This window comes from Brienomyrus brachyistius, chromosome 14 (assembly GCF_023856365.1).
Source record: "Brienomyrus brachyistius isolate T26 chromosome 14, BBRACH_0.4, whole genome shotgun sequence".
NCBI lineage: Eukaryota > Metazoa > Chordata > Actinopteri > Osteoglossiformes > Mormyridae > Brienomyrus > Brienomyrus brachyistius.
This window is the reverse complement of record NC_064546.1, coordinates 13620452-13638237: the sequence shown is the minus strand read 5'-3', so window position 1 is coordinate 13638237 and position 17786 is coordinate 13620452. Positions and strand designations below refer to the sequence as shown.

Genomic DNA, 17786 nt, shown 5'->3' with positions numbered 1-17786 from the left:
GTGAGGTCACCTTGTAATACAATCCTTATTGGCCGCCTATCCACAAGTATCTATCTGCAGACTGCAACATAGGGGTGTAATATGTAGGGAAAGCTGACCAATCATAGCATGCTGGGCTCATCGGGGGTGGGGTTTAAAGCCCTAACAGAGCGTTTCGGCCAGTGTTATGTACTTGTGAATAGAGATCTGTAGGACTCGCATCCCATATAATTAATACATCTGAGATCTGACCTGACCTGAGATCTGTCCATATAATTAATACATCTGAGATCTGACCTGAGATCCACTACAGGTTGCAAACCAAAAATACACAGGTGTGGAAGATACCATTATTGTACCCGTTTTACAAAACCTACTCACATTTGGACATTGTGAGGATTCTCTTCTTTACACTTAATTATCGACACTTAATTTATTTAGCAAATGTTTTTGCGCAAAGTAACAAACAGATGAGTAAAGCTTAGGGTCAGAGAGCAGGGTGAGCCAGCTTCCGTGGAGTAACTGGGTGATATGATTACTCTGCAGGAGATAGGATTCAAATCCCAGATCTTCTAACCTTCCCTGTTGGGGAGGTTTGGGGGAGGCTGGGGTGGAGTCGAGACTAAGTGAGGACACCATGGCTTTCTGGATCACAGATTACCTCAACTACTGATCATCGTTTGTCCACATCAATACAATCATACATGATTTGCTGCTGAGCAACACAGGAGAATCCGAATGCACAACACGGTCATAATTTATTTCTGGCTCTCTAAACAAAAGTGTTCTGGAACATTCCACCTCTGGAATTTCTCTAATCTTGTCACTGTGGGATGGATAATTCAAAAAAGGGACTGGGAGTGCTGGAAGTCTGCTGCAGAATTCTGATAGATGGTGTATGAAGAAACCTCAGCAGCTGGATGGCCGAACAGTAGTTACGACCATTGTCAGGTGTGTGGATAAATGTGTTTTTACAGCTGTGGCCGGATTTATGAAAGTCAACACGCTGTTGTCTCATTTCACTTGAGTACGTACATTCTTACCCATGGTGACGAATGACTAAGGGAATCTGGTCTTTGTGGCGTCTGATATTTACACGCCAGTGAAACCGGAAGCCGTGGATAATCGTGTAAGAGTTCCTAAACATCCAGATGAGCCTAATATGGTAAAATACAAATGGAAACAGGCTTCAATTACGTTGTGTTCATACAAATACATATATTTTAATTTTCCCTCTAGAATAAAATGAATTTTTTAGTGTATGAGCCAACTCAACTCTACCAAAGGTTCTGATAACTCTTGAATAATAATAATAATAAATTATTCTTCTTAAATAAAGATTTTCTCTGTGACTTGAAATTTTACTTTCTTTCACGGTCAAAACAACTAAATTTAACAGTGGCATAGATAAGGCATTTAACCAGAAGAAGAGGCAATGTAAGTTGAGCCCCTGTACTCAACTGATCAAATGTAGCCTCATTTCCCCACCTCCCCAGGCCCGATTCCATCCAGACACTATCCTGGGGCCATGTCAGAGGACAGCCCACAACAGACAAACAGCTAATTCAAGCCCACTAAAATGAGCAGGCTGCAAAGTCCTGTAAACAAGCCAAAAATCTCAAAGACCTCTTTGCTCTGCGTCATAAAATAAACCCCGAACTATGCATGACCCCCCCATCTCCCCACAGCATGACCTGCTGCTGTATTTAACCATAACCTCAAATCAAGATAAAAGTTATACCTGCAACAGCTAAGAAGATCGCTGTAATTACCGAAATATTAGGCTGCGTTTAGGCAAAAAAAGTTGCCTGAGATTTTTCTTACTAGTTAAATAACAGGACTTCTGACTGAACTATAGCTGTCCTAGGTGAGGGCATGTTGTTGCACCCTTGACAATTAGGCTAAATTTCTTCAGAACGCCATTTCAAAAATGCGGAACAGATAAGCAACAGTACAATCCATGAGAACCTCAAATCACACAACAATACTTTTTACCCATTTTTCCGCTTGCCCACCAAGCTTTCTGAGAGGATTCAGAGGAGGAGCACCATGCCGATATTCCTCACAGCGTCCCAACCTAAGGGTATGTGGGCAACCCATTGATACAACTCAAAATACTGTTCATCTGATCAACAAATACTGCTGTATCACCAGGGCCCTGGGCCGGGTCAGGTTACAGCCAGAATGGTCACATGACTCAGAGACAAAAGTGCTTCATACCTTCTACGCCAAGTCGCACTGTGCCCTGCCCCTATCCGGTTTTTGGTGGTCTTGGAATTCTCACTTAAAAAGCTGGGTCATGTTTTATATGCGACTAACTTAACTGGGATTAAAAGTATACATTAAAAAAACAACCAAGGAGCCAAATTCTGCAACCACAATTAGCTTGGAAAAGTAACACGACACATTACATACAAATGTGTGAAACTACCCTTTGCAGTTATTCTCTTGCTGTACATTTAAACTTATTTATCAGTTAGACATTTCTCTCCAAACAGATGACGGTCCCCACAAACAAGTACAGCTGTAAATTTATAACAAAGGTCAACCTACAAGCACGAAATCAATAGTAAAATCGTTGCTTCTGTTTGTAACAATACAAACAGCTGCTAAACAACTTACCCTGCACAACAGGGTTAGCAGCTTTGGACAAAAAAAAAGAGGTTTGCAGGACTGGATCATACCTTCAAAACAGAGTTCAGAATCTTTCATTCAATGCTGAGGATAGTACTGCTGTTCCAGGGCTGACGCATTAAGTTCGTCAATATAAAGAAAATAAGTGCACAAAGAAATATTTAATTATTGGATTCTCCTATAACTGAGAAAAACACAGTAATTTACATATAGCTCTGCTCTATATCGCTCCTTATTCAGTGTCATCAGTGGTTAGTGATGTTGGATATTAGACAGATTTGAGGAGCCCCCCGGTTAAAAGGTCAGTGGTTAAGGACAAATACCAGGATGTGTATGTGACGCCTTCAAAGAGAAGTCTCCAGCGCCACCTAGCGAAAGCACACCTTGTACAGTAGCTATAAAAACTGCAGTCTTGGATAAATGCAAATTTTATATAACACAAGTGGAAAGACGCATCTATACTTGTTAATTGATAAGTATGCTATACGTAATCATAATAATTACACGTTCAATGCGACTTTAATGAAGAAACCTGATAAAATAGCTATCCTAAAATATCCTAAAATACCCGAAGTGTTCCCAAACGAAACAAACTATTACTACCTATCAAGCTGTACTGTCTACCTCGTAAATGATGGAACATCCGCAACCAGCCAAGTTTAATAGTTAGCGTACGCCCTCTGGGTCAATTTCTTCCCTTTGCAGTAATTAATGAACATTTTTGTCTGAATGCTTAGCATGCCTGCATGCAAGCGGTTAAGACTAAAAGAGGCGTACCTGCATTAATCCTTGCTTATGGTTATTGTCCCCCCGCTCTAATAATACGCCGTATGCGTAACATCATGTCCTACAGCACCGCACTTGCAGTACTGCCTGAACTGCTAAATTATCTGAAAGCTCATTGGTCAATCTTGCGCAAAGTAGGCGGGATCTAGCGACCCTGAATTTTCATTAGGCCAATCGTGTGCTTCTAAATTGTTAGCTGCTTGTTTTCTAACTTGTGTAATTATGAAATAAATAATACGGGGCTGGTGGACACTTATAGGTTCAGGCTGCTTAGCTTAGTACCCTAAGTGTGGTGTTACTCACTGTTTTACAAACGCACACAGAAAAGGTCCGGTTAGTGGACCGGCAAACGCGTCTGCTGTGACCTGTTAAAATCCTAATTTAAAGATAACTTGCGTAGGTGGGTACACATATACAGTATAGCTATTCCAAGGTTGAGTTGAACCTATTTAATGTGTATACCAGCTATTTATGGCATTAGACGTTAAATTAGTCAATTTGTAATGTTAAAATGCAGCTGTCAACTGCAGTGAAATAACAGAGTCTGCATATTTATACTCCGTCATAGTATGTACAGTTGGTTTTGGAGTAATTTCACAATTGGGTAGTAACTTAACGGGTTCATATATGCAGGGCATACAGACAGGATTTTTGGTTTTATACAAATACAACTCAGATCCTACGTCTTAAACTACGCGAGTCAAAATAGCTTGAATCAAAGTGAAACGTGGACGCATTTGTTTAGCTTGTAACTGACAAAAATCTATAAACGGTTCACTAACAACATAAATATAAAGCCGTATCTTAAAGATATTTTATTTTTAAATGCAGTTTGTTATATTCAGAATGGGTTCACTGTCAATCAAATTGTTTCAAAATGGCCTTTGAAAAAGAACAATATTAATTATGAGGGTTCATAGCATATAGGTCTCTAAAAAGCCTGTAGTATATGGTTCTGTGTGATGGGCTAATATTATGTAATATACCCCAAGCTTCTGCATAGGGCAGCTATGCTTAAGACCCAGACCTCCTTGCACCCTGACCTAGACACAAGGCAAAGAGCCATCAATGCAAATCACCAAAATATATAAATAAACTCACGAGAATAATAGTCTGCTGTATACCACAACACTATGCTAACACGATGTCAGATGTCACACATTTCATATTTCTTGTCTTTCCAGGCAAAACCAGCTTTTCACACATGCGTCAGCAACTGTAACAGTAATTCAGTGTCCTCTAGAGGGCGCGGAGAACCGCAGCAATGGTGTTTAGTTAATAGCCTATCTGGTATTGCGTTAACGCATTCACTGTACTTAAGCCAAAATTAATGTAATTTAAATTTATGAACTTAGGTTAATTGCTTAACAAATTCTCACATAATGCATTTAGAATTTCTTTTACGACAATAAGTAGTAGGTTAATTTGAATATAATTATACTTAAATATGGTTTTCAGGGAATTTATTCCGCATCAACATAAGGTAATGCACGCGCTACTATTCATCCATAAGTTCATCATGTCCATCCATCCATCCATTTTCCTAACCGCTTATCCTACGGGGTCGCGGGTGGTCCGGAGCCTATCCCGGAAACAATGGGCACGAGGCAGGGAACGACCCAGGATGGGGGGCCAGCCCATCGCAGAAGTTCATCATGTCTTCTGGCTCATTTAACTATCATTCCTAAATGATAAATTGGCATTTGTTCTAAATTATGCAAAAAAAAAAAAAAATCAAATAAAGGGAGTATGCATGTCATTAACATAACAAGGGATATTCTACATATTCTGGGGTATGTTCGGAATCACACTACGCACCTATTGTGTGTAATGGTGACACGTGTTAACTATTCTCAATTATCAATATATTTAGTATTTTAAGTTGCGCATGCACTGTTAGAGATATGGACACAGTCCCGGTACAGTTTTGTTCCCCAAGGTACAAAGAACAATAATGTACCCCCCAATGGCACAGAAATATATATCAGAGTCGAATTCTGTGCCTTACAAGGTACACCTGCAGCTAGGGTACAATTGGTAGAACCTTGAGGGTACATGAGGGGGGGCTGCAGAGATCGTCACCTGCGCGCGCGGGGAGGGTCAGGCAGACTGCCCGCAGGCATGCAGATTGTCCAGCTGTTTAATCACGCATGCGCAACCCGCAGCTAAGCGACGGAATCCGCCAGCGCCACGCGCCACCAGCTGAGAAGCCTCTGCGCTGCGTTAAAGTGAGTAAAACAACATGTCTCTGCTGTTTCTTAATTTGATATCAATTATGAAGAATAACTTTTTCTGTAGCTGCTTTATTTTCCGTTCTCACAAGGGAAACTGTACGACAGTCGCTGGTACCTCACTGGCTTTCTAGCTCCCTATCTAGCGAAGCAACCTCTAGAGAAAGGAAGTAAATTTCCTATGATAGTGTGATAAAACAGTGGCTTAGTTTGGGTGTTTTAACGCTACATTACGGTGAGGGGACAATAACAACCGGTGATTTTTGTAAGGTGTCATTGTTTTCTGCCGTGCTGATTACTAATCATACTTAGCATAACTATATAAATTATCATTCGGGTGGGGTAAGATGTTATATAACAGCATATGCTCGCTGTTTACTAGGTGCGTGGTGCTAGGAGGTAGGAAGAACTTCGTTAATGAGCGACAATAGTACATTTTAATAGAAGGCAAATTATAAAGCCTACGCGACACAGTTGTCTGCTTTCCAAAAGCCAGAATTGTTTGCCTTCAGCTAACAGATGTACTGTATAGCACTAGTGTGATAATCATGAGACTGTAGTTAATTAGTTTCTCGGTCAGCTGATTTTTATGTTCAACTGACGCAGTCGGGTTGCAAGGAAAATAGTGACAAATGTTGAAGTATTTCTGATACAGTTCTAATATGAATATGACTCGTGACGGGTTGGGTTGGTACTGTGAATATAAGCAAAATTAATAGGACCTAATAACGGGTTTATTTTAAATAAGGCTTTATCTAGCTACACCGATATTCAATATTAGAAATGGTACATACAAAGAATCCTGGATGAAGCTAGTTTGATGAAGGAAACGTGTCTCTCACTAATATGTAAAAAAAAAAATGACGTTTTATTAATATTAACAAGTTTCATGAAAGTGACTTAATCCTTATACTTAGCTCTATACATTAGAAATCTAAGTTTAAAGCCAATATCTTGGATCAATTCTGCTCCACTTATTATTTGTGTAACAATTTTCTTTGCTTGTCTAATAATTGCTAGATCTGTATGCCAGAATAACATTTGTAGGTGAAAAAGGTAATTTAATATAATACAAAATGTTCTAGGATATAAGGACATATGTTGTATGTTAAATGCATTGGATCCATACCACGACAGTACACCATCTGACATCAAGTGAGGGAGGGTGTATGACGCTGTGCAATGCAGTCTTGCAGAACTGGTTTGGGAGGAAGAGCTGGATCTGAATTTCTGCAGTGAGGGAGCAGGAACTCTGACGCTGGTTTTGCAAAGTCTGTTTTTTGTCGGGTGGTTGGGGGGTGGGCAGCTGCAGTTGAGACTTTACTGGTAGTGTAGTGCTCAGTACACGTGCATCTTCGAATCTCACTGACCACTTTCACGCCTGCCCTATATGCAGTGGTTGTAGGACAAAAAAGATACAAAAAAATATATACTGTAGTGATGCCAGGCAAACATTATTCCGTCCATGCAACAGTTCAAATGATGGCTTGAAGGTTTAGTTTTGCTGTCAAGTATTCATTTTGACATTCTTATTTAGTTACGTAAATTTACATTCTGAAGTTATCGATGAACATTATCGAGTGGTTTAAAACTCCTGAAATCTAATGATTTAATTTATTATGGGAACGCAGTCTTATATGAATGCATATTTTCTTGGTTTCGTTGACTCATATTTGGGCATTTTATTATTTTATGTTTGCAAATATCTTGCTTTGTATCTTTATACTTTAAGGAACGGTGCATCAGCCTGCAGAATAAGAAGTAACTATGAAGTCACATGGTCATTATTTCCTTGCTGCTACTTCCTTGTGTAGAAATGTGACACATGCATACCACAAAGTTGAGAAAGTTTTTATTTTTTATTTTTTTGCTGCTTCTCTGTTATAATGCACGTCGTGTTCCATCTAGTATACATGACATGTTGAAGTTGGGAATTAACACACATTAACACACCGTTTCTAGGAAATTTCAGTACTTGCATTTTTTTCCTGGCCACAGAGAACTGAGGTGGTTGGATTTGGAGAAAGGCGCTGACAAGAGCAGTGGCAACAACATGGCGGACATGACAGCGGAAGAGATCACTAAGCGGGCCAACCAGGTCACGGATGAGGTAATGCTTTTTTTTGAGGGCGTGCTCCTTTATTTCAAACTCACACGCATGACACAGGCAAAACAATTATTTAGATCCATGGCTTTGTTAAGCCTTTGGGGAAGTAATGCCTGAAGTATGCTAAGCCGCTCTGCCGACCTCTATCAAACTCATCTTTTGCTCAAACTATCTGCCTCTGCCCTTCCTCTCCTTCTTCCTCTGCACCCGTGGGTGGGATGAGAAGCCCATACTGACAGGCAGTCACTTGCCAGCTATGAGTGTGACTGTATGCTGGGAAAAGGTGTTCCAGGACCCTCGGCTTCTAAATGGCAACACTTCAGCACTGTGGCGTGACGCAGGGTAAACAGTTTGACTGTTGGTAAACAAAACTCCCCTTGCTGATATAGTAGAACGCTGTACCCATTCTCAGCACTCATCTTCTTCACATGCTAAGAAAGCAATTTGCTGTATTCCTCATCTGCATGTATCTCTCGTATTAGGGCTAAGAACTTAACAATACCGAGTAGTCTGTGTTGGTTTATAGAAGGACGTTTTTTGGTCGTTTTTTGTTATATACTCTGAAGTAGCCATAGTGAGGTCCCACTTGTGTCTTGCTGCTCAGCACATGATGTCGCCAGCATCACCACTGTGGCCGGGACCATTGAAGTCATGCATAAGTACATTTCAATGAACAAGACAGAGCAGCTTATTCCTTTGTATCTCCCAGCCTCATATCCAAGCTTTGGCTCTTTTCATTAGGCATAATGGTAACGATTATTTAAACCCTTTTGTATGTTACGCTTACAAGTCACTTACACCCTCTGTCTCTACAGCCTCTCTTATTCCCCAAATTAATAGATGGACCTTTGTTTTTATATTGGTAATGATGGGCAACACAGAACCATATTTTACCATTTTCAAAGACAGCTATCTAATGAGTTTCCATCAGGCTCAAAACCAGAGGTGGAGATTTAAGGTGCAGAGAGTACAAATCCAGACTTTTGTTTCAACCAACCAGGTGAGCATAACGCACAGTCACAGAGGACTCAACTGGCTGGTTGAAACAAAACCTGGTCTGGATTTTTACTCTCTGGACCTGGAATTTCCACCTCTACTCAAAACTGTGACTGCTTGTTCATACCTTCATCCATTCCATAGTGGTAATTCCAGTGCAGACCATATTCCACTGGCAACGCTCCATTCTATTTTGCTGTAATAATTCAAACAGGGTAACCATCCAGATGAATCCACCTTGTTTTGGCATTAGATGTTAAATTAGTCAATGTGTTACTGTTCAGTGTTGTTACTGAATATCCTTTATGTCATAATCACACTTGTATATATATTTTTAGATTATGCCTATAATTGATCACCAAAACCCTGTGTTGTATATTCTGTGATGGCCGAGTCTGGCTGAGTGTTCTGTGAGTCTTGTGCATGTACACAAACCTGTGTTCTGAAAAAGACTCCTTGCATTAATTATATACTTCTGTCTTTCAGTCACTGGAGAGTACAAGAAGAATGCTGCGGTTGGCAGAGGAGGTGAGGAATTGCCAGCTCCCATGCATCGGGCGTGACATTCACGCTTTCAGACTCTCACGCTCCCGCAGGAAATCTTACGGCAAAATGATGCCGTTCCGTTATAAACTTAAAATTAGCCACGTCAGAAGTGTTGGGGCAGTATGCAAGCCCTTCAGACTATTAACAAGGTAATAATAGTGTTACATACATGTAAATGAGTGTGCATATGTGTGCAGACTTGTCTCAAATTGAAAAATCTCACGCCAGCCAGCTGACCAAAGTTGGCGGCCGTGAAATGGATTTATACCAAATAGTATCCATTACAGATTGATATAATCACAGTTTACCAGACTACTTTTTTTTGCCTATGGTGAGGTTACATAATGCATTTGTTCCATGTGAATTTCATGCTGCTGGGTTTGTGATCATTGATTGGCTTTTGCCCATGCCTCCGTCATATGCAGAGCCATGAGACGGGGGTGAACACCGTGACCATGTTGGACGAACAGGGTGGTGAGTGGTTCACTTTGCACAATACCCTTTGCTTCCCCCAAAATAACCACCGGCCTCAGCAGCCTGTCTATCTTTTCTGCCTTTTCGTTAGAGCAACTCAAGAACGTAGAACAAGGCATGGACCAAATCAACCAGGACATGCATGAGGCTGAGAAGAACCTGACTGACCTCTCCAAGTGCTGTGGCTTGTGTGTTTGTCCCTGGAATAGGTATGCTCGTATTTCTCTGTCTAATGTCATGATGACATATTTTCTGGTTTGAGACCAGATAGCTTTCTGGGTTACTGGCCTGCATCACAGGTAATAGTTGTCGCAGCATCTAAATATCCAGTGTAAATTAGTCTAATTTGTCTTACTTTCTTTAACATTTTTTTTTTTATTTTGGATGGATGGAGTATTTACATAAATGAATGCCATATCTTTAATACTGTAGCGTAGTAGATCATGGGCGTTACCCTCCCTAATAATTAAAACTTGCCAATACAACCCCAATATTGTTTGTCAGAGTGGCATCGATTGAACATGATGCGAGGTACAGGCAGACCTGGGGCCTGGGCATCGACAATGCCGGCGGCCCCACTGCAGATGCAGTCGATGGGGGGAATCCCACAGTTTTGTCCAGCCAGCCCCCCAGCATCCACAACGGCATGCCCACCTCCGCAGCACCCTCAGGGCCATACATAAAGAGGTGGGTCGCAGCTCAGAAGTATTACCTGCGGTGAATTGAGGAGCACGTAGCACGGCCCTCAGTCCAGCTGGTTTCTGAGACGTCATCTTTGGTGTCTTTCATAGGATCACCAATGATGCTCGGGAGGATGAGATGGAGGAGAACTTGGGTCAGGTAGGAAATATCATCGACAACCTGAAGTCTTTGGCCATCGACATGGGCACGGAGATCGATAAGCAGAACAAACAGATCGACCGCATTACCGACAAGGTAAACTTCACTCCATGCACAGAAAACTGCCATGTGAGGCCATGGAATATTACAATTTACTATTTTATTCCTTCTTCCAGGCTGAGATTAATAAGGCACGCATTGATGACGCAAACCAGAGAGCCAACAAACTCATCAAATAGAGTACAGAACAGCTTGTTCTGTCTTCCAGTACCAGCTCCCCATTTTATCTCTCATCCATCTAGCTCATGAAGACTTTTGTCTTGGACAAAGAGAGAGGTTTATGTGGTATGGTGTCAGGTCCTGAAGAAGCCGGCTCCCACCAAATGTTGCCTTATCGTTCTAAATAACATGCAAAATTCAGGGTTGTATTATGTCCAATGTTCCTTTAACTCCTAAAATGGAATGGAACTTAAAACATGTTTCCAGTCATATCATTCATCATTCTTTTTGTGTGTGGAGGCTAAACTCACATTGTTTTTATTTAGAGTAAAATAACACAATAATCCGTATGACTCTGACCAGAGTAAGTGGTTAGAAGAGGGATGGATGGATATTAAAATGATTATGTGCAATTAAGTGGTTCTTTCTTGCTCTTATTGCCAAAATGGTTAGTCTACAATATGGAATATTGTCCATTTCTAATAATGTAAATTTTAAATTGTTTCAAATTTGGACAGTTGTATAACTTTCAGTCCTGTGTAGTCAGCCTCCATACTTTATTGCAGGTGGATCATTTTCATTATTGGGTATGCCTGTGTTTTAGACCAGAAGTGCTTTGAAGGCTTATTTCTGTTTGATTTGCATGGCTATACTGTACAAGCAGCTTAGTCATAGCATTGTTCCATTATGAAGCCTGTACTGAACAAGCTCACTGTGACAGAGGGTAACAAACCTGATTTTACTTGTTTATCCATTGTTCCTGTACTTGTACAGGCCTTATTTAAAGGTCTTGACCACATGATGTATATCTTTACAACCTCACAAGTGATATTGTTTTTGTGACGTATTTTAGTTTAAATTCAGTTGCCATTATCTTAAAAAAATGTGTTGTATGTTCCAAATGTTTGTGAAATAGTCTCGTCTAAAATGGTAGACCTCCTTAATTTAAAACAGAATGTAGAATATCTGTAGGTGAATGTTAGAAAATAATTCTCTGATGAGGAAACGCCACATGGTGGAATCGGGCTGCGTTGTAACAGCCGTGTACCCACATGTTTCCTTCGTGTGACTGAGAGATCATCCCTGCTGTCCCTGAAAAGCTGAATCTTTTAAATAATTAGGTTCCTTTCATTTTATATGTGTTAATAACTCTGCTGAATGCAATCGCTATCATATATATGACTAAAACGAAACATAATCTGATCTTGGGCCAGCTGATTGTAAAAGATTTCAGTTTTTACAGGCAATTGTCAAATGAGGTAGCCATAGCTAGCCATAATTATGTAATTACATGCGCGATGTCAGCAGTTTGCATATGATGCTCGCACATGAAGTAATTTAGGTCATTTTAGAATTCAGTATGTGAATATTGTTTTTATATAAGCTGTTTAAATGTGCATATTTAATTTTTCTTCACTTTATAAATTAGCGTTTCTGCCTCCCTGTTAAGTGCAAAGTTCTAAACGTATTAATAAAGTATTAAAATTATTTTTTTTCGTCTTAAATATCTCATCTTTGCATATTACTTGGGTATATTCGGGAATTTCTTGAATAATTATAATTGCATTTATAACTGATTGCTCTTTTAAAGTAATTGGCCTGAATGTTTTTTGTGGGCAACTGGAAGCAGTCAAGGCCATGCAGTTCCCCGAATTTCACAGAATTTAAAACACCCTACTACTCCCAGCTTATATATGTGTTCATCTCCTCTTGTACTTTATGTTCCGCTTATCCCACTGGAATTTGCAATTAACTAAAAACAGTGCATCCATTAAAAACCTGTTACTACTTTTTTACAATAAATTATTAATGTCCTGAAGTATTTTATATTAGTGTTGAATAGTTTAGCTGCCATGCAGATGGGAATTCACGATAGTGGTTTTAACTTGTATGACAGTCCAATAACTGAGGAATGAAGAAAAGAAAACATTGAATATGTGGAACCAGTACTTCAGTTAGCAAGGGAAAATTTTGAATCACTTTATCTGTTTGTTTTGTTTTTGCATATGACTCAATTCAAATTAAGTATAATGGAAGTGAAAGGTTTAAACAAAAGGCCCTTTTGAAATGCAAGTCAGGTGTTGCTTCTTCAGGTAAACAGTGAAACAAAAGTTACTCCCAAGTGATTGTTTTATTGTTTCTGCTTCAGGTGCAGTTCTCAAAATGCCAGACCAGTGTCTGTTGCTAACTACAGAGTATAAAATACTAATAAAAATATCATTAGCTTATGCAAAGAAAAGATATGCAAATAAAATGGCTGAAGGCATCAAAAATGTACTGATCTTTATGCATGCCTAAGAAAATCTAAAGGCTTGACAGTGTGCTTAAATACATTGGTAGCGATAGTATTTTGTGACAGTGAAGTAAGGCGACTATAGTGATGAAATGGGAACACCGGATAGACACAACTGCCTTACACAACTGAAAAATAAATCAGCTATACTTTGGTTTGCAAATAATTATAAATACAACAAAACGAATAAAAATGCATTTCCTTATATATATTTCTATATATTTCAATCTGACTAAAAGCAAATTTGCACTGCATGGTTTCACTCAGCATAGAAATAATATTTACGTGTGCAAGCATTAAAATCACATTTTGGAAAATAGATACTAGATGTACAAAGTGTCACACATCCATCCATCCATCCCTTCCTTTTAAAGCTCTTTTACAAGGTTACCTTCACATCCAGTTTGCTTTGCATACTGTTTAATTTCTCTGAGATACGGGTTAACGGAGAGGCCTGGGTTGGTGCTTTGAAGCAAAGTGTCAACCGAAAACCAAAGAGATGTCACTCTGGAAACAGGATTTTGACTTTCTTAGCGTCGAAAAATAGCACCATATTTGACAAAGCATACACAGTTTTTATCCCCAAAAATAGGAGTGCTGTATTTAATGTCTTAAAAAAAGCACGATCTAGTTATGGATTTATTTCAATTGCTGTCGAAATCCTTATTTGGTTTTAGTAATTTAATTTATGGCATTATTTGGTATCTTTCATGATGCAGTTTTAAAACAGCATCATCTCAGCATCACAGTGTGATTCTCAGTTTCGGTAGTGTGAGTAGCCTAGCCACCTGCATTACCTTACATGTTTATGGCTGTAGTATACAGTACTACACAGCTTCAGGGTCAGCTCTCCATCAGCAAAACTATACCACCCAATTAAAACCAGCACATACAAAACTAAACCTCAGCCACCTCCCAGGCTGTAATAAAATATTCTGTTGCCAGCTGCACAGTATTATAATTCACAACCATTTCTTTATATGAAGAATGAAAATCAGCTAAACAAAATGTCCTAAATTTGTGACACATATTATAAACAATTTGAAGCATGCCAAAATAAAACTGAAGCAGAATAAAACAAGAAAAATCTATAAACATTCTTTGGTTAATACATATTTTTTGGTTAAATTACTGCATTTAATTAAAAAATAAATATCAGGTGGACCACAGCATCAGTCATACCTCAGTGCAGACAGGAATAGCGTGCTATTCATTCCCAATTAATGCCATTTTTGTTTTCTTAAAGCTTTATAATTGTTACCATGAATAAAGGTCGGGGCAGAACGGGGAAACGAATAACCTGGGGATGAGCAGCTTTTTTGTCTTTTGCTGCCCAGATACCCAGATGTCTTCTTGGGTGACCAGGCCATTGTATGAACATCTCATCTCATTTCTTTTTAGCGAACAGGCGAAATCTCTTCTCCTTGTCTTTTTTGTCAGAGCTGGGTTCCTGGAGTGTGGAGGAAGAAGAAATGGGCAGGCTGCCCGTCGGCGCATCTGATGGCCCTGGGCCCTCATCCTCTTCCTGAGGCTTCGCTGCTCCTTCCATCTCCTGGGTCCAATTCAGGAGATCTTCCTGCAAGAGCACCAGCAAGATCCACTTTTTATGTAGATGCTACTATTAATGCCTGCAGCTCAAAATTGAAATGTTTACGTTTTTGTGAGTATTCATCCTCATTTAAATAATAAAAATAATGCACACTTCTATCGTAGTTTGTTACCCTATACATCCATTCCTTGTTTAACGACCGAATTCCATTCAATGACCAGGTCATTTAGCGAAATCGCTACTCCTGGTGGCCTAGGTGTAACAGCTTTGCAATGAGACGATCGTTGGCTGCTGCCATCTCATTCGGGTAAAGCATCTCTTAAAGTCACACTGGTGTTACGTTCACTTCGACAAGCGTTCATCTCAGGCTTACTCACCTCATCTTTACACTGAAACAGATACTCGCTCCCATCTGCTAAACTGTAAAAGGGAAACCGAGATGAAAAATTAACTTTCGAAAAACTAATGGAAATCTTAGCCGCTCCATGGTTCTCACGCTGGATTCTTACCGCAGCTTGAATACCAGCTTCTTCTTCTTGTAACTGGTAAGAACCTCGCAAATGGCGTTGCTAAGGATCAGGGGTTCTTCTCCATGGTAGGTGACACCACCACCAAAGCTCTTAACATCCTTGTAGACTGACAGCTGTCCCGGCTTCAGCACACAGTACAAGTTGTTCCAGGACCTAGCAGATTGAGAAACACGCATACAAAACACGTTTATTCCTCTGTCACTTCTGATCTACCATCTGCAGCATGAAATTCAAGTCAAGTAGGTTTTTATTGTCATTTCAACCATACACACAGCACACAGTGAAATGAGATAACGTTCCTCCAGGACCATGGTGCAACGCAGATCAGAACAAAACAAAGCACACATCTTACATCCCCCCGATTCCTACGGCCCTAGTATAATATATTCATCTATTTCCCATAACCACAGGTCAGGGTTGTGATGAAACTAGGGGCATGAGGCAAAGGACACCCTAGATGGGATGCCATGTGGCCACATCATCTCACACATAATCACGCCATTTACGGATTCGCCTAGTTTGTTTTGGGAAACAAGGGAGTAAGTCCATAAACACAGAGGTGTGAGGTCCCAGTGTCCTCACTCAGCTGTACTGTCCAAATACACATCATCTATACAACCACATCATTTTGTATTTTTTGTTACACCTGCTATAAAATTTGCAGCATAAGATCCAATTGTTAATATATGTTAATATAAAACTGACTTAAATGTATTCATGTGTCAACTCTTCAGATTCTGTATCAGCCATGCAGTCAGTATGTGAAATTTAATATAGAAAAGTAGTTCACTGCAGTTGCTCTTGGGTTACTCAAATATAACGGCATTGATATGAAGAAAAACAGGACTGAAATCTGAACTCAGACCTGTTGGAAGCTTTCTTTCCAGTTGCCTCCAGTTCATGCTTGCGGCCCAGGGTCCCCTCCAAAAGCACAGCCTGGCCTCTCGGGGCCCCCATGGGGAGCGTGGCTGCCTCCTTGGTCTCCTTGGTCAGCTTCTGAAGGTCTTCTTCAGGGCTGCTCTCATCGACCTCCAAAGCCACTGCTGCTGTCAGCTCCTCAGCAGATGCCTCCAACTGGCTGGGGGTGGGTTCTACAGCCGCCGGGGCAGACTGGGAACAGGCACAATCGAAAGTGAAAATGCACACAAATACCTTTCAATTATAAATATTGTCTTCATAAAATGTAGATTTCTTTATCGTTTTCATAAGTAACACTATATTTAAGCTAAGAACTGGCTATAAAAAAGGCCTAATTCTGTCATTTGGACAATATATATTTTTTTAAATTATTTGACAAAGCCCCACATTTGACTTTGTTAGTAATAATGAATATAAATGTGCATTTCACACAATATAGAATTTGACTTTTGTGAACATTACCAAGTTTAATTTGCACCGCATTTAATGAATATTTACCAAAAAAAATCATAATAATGTCAACATACAGCATACAGACATTTTTGGATGGAATATCAAGTCATTTGTGTTAACAAATCAGCTCAGTGAATCTTCAAGATCGCAAATTTAAAAATGTACTCAACAGAGCCTACAGGGTCTGTTTGCATCAAATTTTATGTAAAGGTCACCACTTTTACAGATTTCCTTAAAATACCGATGAAGGTCTGTTACAAAGCATTATGTAATAACCTGACAAAGTGTTAATGAAGACATCCATTGTGGTTTATTACAAAATGCAGGGAAATGTATTACATATGACATTAAAGCTGTCTATTGGAAAATGCAACAGATTATTACAAAATGTGGATGTTATTACATAATGAAGTGAAAATTTGTTACATTTTGTCAAGTTATTACATAATACGGCATTATTACATAATACATTGCAACAAGATTCATACGAAAAGAACGCAGGACTGACCAAAGATGGCTCCTCCACAGTAACCATCTGAGAGGATTCCTCCACAAACCCTGTGTCTTCTCTCCTAGGGGGGGAGTCAATGTTTAGAGTGTGAATTCTTTTGCATGGAATATAATGCAGTGAAAAATAAATGCAACAAAGCTAAAACAGAGCCTGCAAAAATCCTGCTCAATGAACTGAAAAAACTTATAAATAAAATATAACTTCTTACATGAAATGTCATAGACAGCAACACCTCAAAATCTAATGCATTTTAGCCATTATACCAATGATGGGCAGTCTTATCCGCAAAGGGCCGGTGTGTATGCAGGGTTTTGGGATAACCTTGAGGTCAGCGGTTCAAAACCAGGTGTGAGGCCTCTTCAACCAATCAGTCCTCTAATTAGTAATCTAATGAGGGAGTTGCAATGAAAACCTGCATACAAAATGCCTTTCTGGATAAGATTGCCCACCCTTGCATTAAACTGTCGCATCACTGCTACAAACTGCAAACTCACTGTTGACGAGCTGAATAGTTCAGATCCAGAAATTAAACATCCAGACCAAGGTTTCATTTTAACCAACCAGTTGGGCATAGAGTCACAGTCACAGAGGACTCAGCTGGTTGGCTGAAACAAAATCTTGGACTGGATTTGTACTTTTTGCACCTGAACTATCCACCTCTGTTACTGCACATAACTAATTCTTCTCTAAAAAAGCACCACCAAGAAGGCAGAGATGAAA

The 17786-nt window shown here is 39.7% G+C and overlaps 2 protein-coding genes across 5 annotated transcripts in view; one reads left to right on the top strand and one right to left on the bottom strand.

Moving 5' to 3' along the window:
* The first annotated feature begins 5492 nt into the window (after positions 1-5492).
* LOC125708156 (synaptosomal-associated protein 23-like) lies at positions 5493-12301 on the top strand. Its single transcript, XM_048975742.1, has 8 exons — positions 5493-5627; positions 7629-7740; positions 9220-9261; positions 9705-9753; positions 9845-9962; positions 10258-10440; positions 10545-10689; positions 10770-12301. Exons 2-8 carry the CDS (start codon positions 7684-7686, stop codon positions 10830-10832), a joined length of 657 nt encoding a protein of 218 aa, XP_048831699.1. The 5' UTR covers positions 5493-5627; positions 7629-7683; the 3' UTR covers positions 10833-12301.
* Positions 12302-12924: 623 nt separating this feature from the next.
* sptb (spectrin, beta, erythrocytic) overlaps positions 12925-17786 on the bottom strand; it is a 30406-nt gene continuing 25544 nt past the window's right edge. For 3 of the 4 annotated variants that reach the window (XM_048975738.1, XM_048975739.1, XM_048975741.1), the window contains 5 exons: positions 17064-17127; positions 16050-16294; positions 15164-15337; positions 15032-15074; positions 12925-14681 (listed from right to left, as the gene is read on the bottom strand). In XM_048975738.1, coding sequence (XP_048831695.1) covers positions 14493-14681; positions 15032-15074; positions 15164-15337; positions 16050-16294; positions 17064-17127 — 715 coding nt within the window. In that variant the 3' untranslated portion in view covers positions 12925-14492. Of the gene's footprint in view, positions 14682-15031; positions 15075-15163; positions 15338-16049; positions 16295-17063; positions 17128-17786 lie in introns of those variants that run through there. The other variant, XM_048975740.1, reaches the window with a different exon arrangement.

Bases quoted from the DNA above. Each gene is read 5' to 3' on its own strand.
- LOC125708156 (XM_048975742.1), top strand. From the start codon at position 7,684: ATGGCGGACATGACAGCGGAAGAGATCACTAAGCGGGCCAACCAGGTC. The intron at 9,963-10,257 runs GTATGCTCGTAT...ATTGTTTGTCAG, and splicing joins TGTGTTTGTCCCTGGAATAG to AGTGGCATCGATTGAACATG. The intron at 10,690-10,769 runs GTAAACTTCACT...TCCTTCTTCCAG, and splicing joins TCGACCGCATTACCGACAAG to GCTGAGATTAATAAGGCACG.